The sequence below is a fragment of the Chaetura pelagica genome, unplaced genomic scaffold (assembly GCF_000747805.2).
Source record: "Chaetura pelagica isolate M959 unplaced genomic scaffold, ChaPel_1.0 scaffold141, whole genome shotgun sequence".
Classification (NCBI taxonomy): domain Eukaryota; kingdom Metazoa; phylum Chordata; class Aves; order Apodiformes; family Apodidae; genus Chaetura; species Chaetura pelagica.
In genome coordinates this window covers 926,463-931,964 of record NW_009952059.1, presented here as the reverse complement: position 1 = coordinate 931,964, position 5,502 = coordinate 926,463, and the positions used below count along the sequence as shown (strand labels likewise).

The 5,502-nt window shown below is 58.1% G+C and overlaps 1 protein-coding gene across 1 annotated transcript; it reads left to right on the top strand.

Annotated features, from left to right (window-relative positions):
- Window positions 1-2: 2 nt before the first annotated feature.
- LOC104394622 (prostaglandin E2 receptor EP2 subtype-like) lies at window positions 3-3,351 on the top strand (the record flags this gene model as incomplete). The annotated part of the gene is made up of 2 exons (XM_010004240.1): window positions 3-797; window positions 3,106-3,351. Coding segments are annotated over 2 exons (1,041 nt in total), but the record flags the coding sequence as incomplete, so codon positions are not given.
- Between the last annotated feature and the right edge of the window lie 2,151 nt (window positions 3,352-5,502).

Here is a 5,502-nt window from a genome sequence, read left to right as displayed (position 1 = left end):
TGCCGGCGGGGGTCGGGCCGTTGGTCAGTGCCTTCATGTTCTCCGCGGGGCTCCTGGGCAACCTGCTGGCCCTGGGGCTGCTGCTGCGCTGCCGTCGGGGGCCCCGCGCTCGGCCCCCTTCCCTTTTCCACGTCCTGGTGCTGGCCCTGGTGCTCACCGACCTGCTGGGCACCTGCTCCGTCAGCCCTTTCGTCTTGGCTTCCTACCACCGCAACCTCACCTTGAGCGCCCTGACCCCCGGAGGACACATCTGCCTCTACTTCGGCTTCTCCATGAGCTTCTTCGGCCTGGCCACCATGCTCATCCTCTTCGCCATGGCCCTGGAGCGCTGCCTGGCCCTGGGCTGGCCTTACTTCTACGAGCGCTTCCTCAGCCCTCGCACGGGTCTGGTGGCCCTTCCCACCATCTACACCTTCTCCGCAGCCTTCTGCTCCTTGCCCCTGCTGGGCTTCGGGCAGTACGTCCAGTATTGCCCCGGCACCTGGTGCTTCATCCGGATGCGCCTGGACCGCCCGCCCCAGGGCTACGCGGAGGCGTCCGGGCCTCACGTCGCCTTCTCGCTGCTCTACGCCACCCTGCTCCTCTTCCTCATCCTCTCCGTGCTGCTCTGCAACCTCAGCGTCATCTCCAACCTGGCCCGCATGCACCGGCGCGGGCCCGGCCCGCCCGCGCTGGAGCAGCCCGGGGCAGGCGGCGGCTGCAGCCGCCTCATGTTCTCCATGGCCGAGGAGATCGACCATCTCCTCCTCCTCTCCATCATGACCATCACCTTCGTCATCTGCTCCCTGCCGTTCACGGTGAGTGTGGCCTCCTCTCTCCCCCTGGGTTGGGGGGTTCCCTCTCCCCGGCGCCCCCGCTTCGCGCTCTCCTCTCGCGCGGCTGCACCTCGCTCCCGCTGCCTGAACCTCCAGCTCCACGCTGAGCTCCTCCTGAAGCTCAGGGAGAACCCTGGGTCTGGCACAAACCCTGCGCCGTTTGCACGTGCCGTGGGAAAACTGGGAGAACCACCCCTGGTGTCCCAACTGCCAGCAGGAGGGTGGGAGGACGGGGTGGCAGGGGACACGATGGCAGGAGGACGCGGTGGCGGGAGCAGAGGTGCCTTCCCATCCTGCAGAGCCCCCCGGGACAGGCAGCATGGCTCAGGGAGGGTCTGGGGTAGGGTTACCCTGGACCACACTTTTTGGGAGCTGGACACTCGGGGTGGAGGTGTGAGGGGTGGCAGAGTGAGAAGTTGGGCATCCAGAGATGGGGATGAAGGAGATGGGCTGGAGGTGGTGGGTTTCGGTGCTGGGAGGGCAGAGATATCCCAGATCCCTGTGGGGAGGTGACAGGATGGTGCTGGAGATGTGGGCACGCAGCACCCACCTCACTGTTAGATGGAGGTCTCCACTTCCCCACAGCAACACTGGGGTGCAGGCAGGGAGATGGGTGGTTGCTGGGAACAGAGATCCTGCACATGGGCCACAGCAGCCTTCATCCCTAAAGACATTCCCACATCCCATGTCCCATCCATGCAGAAACATGGGGTCTGAGCACTGCAATGAGATGAGGAGAGGAGGAAATGAGAAAGCCAGTCCTCTGACTCTCCTCACCAAAGAGACCTTTTTCAGCCAGCCAAGCCATATCCCACCAGCAGCACCTCCCAGCCACTCGTGTCCCCTGCCCGTGTGCACAAGGCCACCACCACAGGAGTTCATTTTGTTCCCACTAGAACCAAGCCCCGAGGTCTGGAAAACAGCCAGGGCTAATTTTGTGCTCACAGAGTTAAATAGACTCTACCTTCCCTTCCTGCTCCCTTTCCCTTCCCAAGGGAAAAGAAAATGACCCCAGGCTGCAGCCAAGCCAGGGTATGAAGACAGAGATAAGACAGTGTCTGGGCTGAGCAACCTGGAAGTTTGACTCAACATCCCGAGACGCTTCAGCTTCCATCAAGGGGCCCACACGTGGTGGATGGGTCTCCTCACGTCCCAAAATAGCCAAGCTTTGGGTGCTGTGGGCATTAGGGTGTGGGACCTCTCAGTGAGGATCCATGGGCAAGGTCCTCCAGGTCTGCTGGGGACAGGTTGGGTGGGACAAGTGCCGCTGGTGGGGGTCCCGTGGGCCCTGGGGCAGCAGATGGAGCAGATGGAGTCCAGAAGCCCAGCAGCTTCTCCCGTCACCAGCTCCCATGTGGGGCTGTGCTCGAGCTGGGTTTGGCAGCCTCTCAAACCAAGCTGCTGGTGCCTCCGGGCTGTGACACTTTCTCTTCTGGCTGGGGCTGCCCACAGCAGCCACCCCTGTGAAGAGCAGCCTGGCCACATGAGCCCAGCAACCCACAACACCACAAAAGCCTCCCTAACAAAACCAAACCGACCAAAAAAGAAAAGCCCTTGGAAGTGCTGTGCCCTTGGCAGCTCTGGCTGCACTCCGGCCACCCGGAGCTGGGTGGTACCTGAGGGATCCCAGCCAGAGGGGGGGGATGCTCAAGCCTCCCATGACCCCAGCTCTTGTCCCCATCTGAGTGTCCCCTCTCCCCCGAAATGAGGGGGTGGCAATTCGACCCGTATGAGTAAGGAGTGCTGAGTCACCCTTCCAGGAAGCCCTGTCAGCTGCGATGAGTTGGCAGATTGCAGGAAGGTCCAGCACCCCCTTCCTCTCCATCATGAACGTTTATTGCTCCCAGGTGAGACGCCCCCCACACACTTCCTTAAGCAGCCACTACCTTAATAGTGTTAGGGCTAAAGGAAGCCTTGGTGTGTGCTGAGGGCTGGGCCATGGAATCATTTGGGTTGGAAGGGACCTTTCAGACCACCAAGCCCAACCATTCCCCCAGCCCTGCCAAGGCCACCCCTGCCCCATGTCCCTCAGCACCACATCTACAGGCTTTGAAATCCCTCCAGGGATGGGGACTCCCCCCCTGCCCTGGGCAGCCTGGGCCAGGGCCTGACAGCCCTTTGGGGAAGAAATTGTTCCCAAGATCCAACCTAAACCTCCCCTCATGCAACTTGAGGCCATTTCATTTTGTTCTGTCCCTTGAATATGTTCTGTGACAGCCCAAGAAGCTGCCCAGGGGCTGAATCCTGGAAGCCCAGACCCCACCATATTTCTCCCTGTCGTGTTTTACAGATCCGTGCTTACGTGAACAAGTTCAGCAAGGAAGAGGACAACCACGAGTGGGACCTCCTAGCCATGAGGTTTCTCTCCATTAATTCCATCGTTGACCCGTGGGTCTTTGCCATCCTGAGGCCCCCGGTGCTGCGGTTCATGCGCTCGGTTCTGTGCTGCCGGGTGACCCTCACCAGCCAGGACAGACAGACACCATTCCCTGCCAAGACAAAACTGGCAGCACGGCTGGACCCCTGTGGGCAGTAGATCCTGCCATTCCAGGAGGCATCTGCCAGGGGAAGCACAGCCCTGGCGGATGTTAGTGAAGCTCTGCCTTATGACCCATAAAGAGACAGGTGGGCCAGGTAGGGATGGCCTGGACAAATGTCTGGGAAGCCCTGTGTGGTCTCTCACAGGTCAAAACAATTACAGTGGGACCAGATCAGAAGGGCTGAGGAGGACCTGGGTGTTGCTGTTGAGGCTGCTCCCACCTGAGTGGGTCTGGGGGTGAAGCAGGGGTGGGGGGCTTTGCTATAACACTATGGCTGAGGGGAGGTCGAGGAGCAGAGCATCCTGCTGCTTCCCAGCGAGGTCCCCACTGTCATTCTGATTTGAAGGCAAGATGCAGGCAGGGCTTCTGGTCCTGGGGATGGGACTGGGTGGCCACCAGTGCTGCCAGCACCCGTCTCTGCCCCCAGGTCCTGAGGGATCAGGCAAGAGAGGAAGGGAACAGTCTATCCCCAGATATTCCCCTTTATTTGCCTAAAGGCAAAAGGTTTAGGTCCATGTGCATGTGTCTGTCTGTCTGTCCCCCACCCCCAGGGATTTTAGGCTCCAGTGGGTGCCAGCCCAGGGTGTCTGAGGGACACCAGGGCAGATAAAAAAGTCAAGTTGTGGCACTTCACTCGTGCAGTGATGGCAGCAGACCCATGAGGCCCCTTCTGAGCACCCGTTTTGCCCTTTTCTTTGCCCTGGGGTTTATGCAGGGGCCAACAAGTGGGGCAAAGAGCCTGGTCAAGGATCAAGGATCATGACCTCTATCTACACCCAGGGCGATGCTGGTGATGGGGTCTGGGGACCTGTTGCTCTTTGGGCTTCCAGGCTGGTCCCTGATGGGATAAGGAGCATCCAAACCTGTGGGCAAGCTGGCTTTGTCCTGAGGCTACCACTGCCATTGGGGGTCCCTGGGGGGGCTCATGGCTCCTGTTCCTGCAGCATCCAACAAACATGATGTCATTGTCCTCTTGCAAGTCTTGTTGGTTTGAGAGCTGCAGCTCTGCTCAGAGAGCCCAAAGGTGCCAAGACTTGGAGCTTTTCCTGCAGTTCATGACTTGAGGGTGATGTAAAAAAAAAAGAAAAAAAAAGAAAAAAAAAAAGTATTTTAAATGAATGTTATTATTTAAATAATAAATGTCTCTCAAAGGAGAGTGTGTGGGTTTGTGCAGCTCAGGGTGGATCTGGCTCCTGGGGGAATGGTGTCACCTGCCTGGAGCATCAGTGGGGTGAAGCCTAAGGGGAGGGGAGCAGAGGGCAGGAGAGGAAATTTCTGCTTCCCATTTCCTAACAAGTGAAACCCAACCGTGTTTCAGAGATGTGTGATAACATGTTTCTGCCTATCTCTGCCACCTGCCCCCAGCCTGAGCTACAGAAACTATCCCCATCCCTCAGAGCTCTTCCCTACAAACCACCCCAAAGGCAGGGAAGGGCAGGCCAAGCTCCTACCTGGGATCAAAATAAGAAAGGGAAAAAACCCCCACAACCCAAACAAACAACCAACAAAGAAAAAACACCCTAAAAAAAGTAAAAAAGCAGAATTTATGTCACTTCTGTCAGGCAGCCAATATCCACAGGAAGTTTACTGGCCTCCAAGATGTGTGTGTGGGCAGATGTCAGGCACGGGGCTGGTGTTGCTCAAGCCCTGCCGGCAGGTTTCTGGCACAGCCTTGCAGGGGGGGGGAAAGGAAGGATTTGTGGGGGGAAAAGGAGATATTCTGGAGCTTCCAACTCCATAGGGACAGTCACTCCCTCCCTGTTTGTGTCCCCGAGGCATTTTCCGGGGTCAGGGCTTGTGCACCTCGTGGTGTCTCAGGATGGGCTTGAAGAGGAGACAGAAAGTGTGGAAAGAGCTGTAGGTTCGTGTGCTTTATTTGTCCGGATGGTCATGACCTGGTTGCTCACGCTGGAATTTTGGGATCAGTTGCCTAATCCTCTTCTAAACCAAAGGGAAAAGCTGTCTGGAATGCAAAAGATGGAAAGAAAAGGGAAAAAAAAAAAAAAGACATCACATTGAGAATGGCTGGTTGGAAGGGGGGGGTCACATCCCGCCGAGGCGTGTGACAGCGGTGGGAAGGGAACCCAGAGCCATCCATGGGGACAACCAGAGGCAGGGTGCTCCCAGCGGCTCCCCCTCCCAAGCTC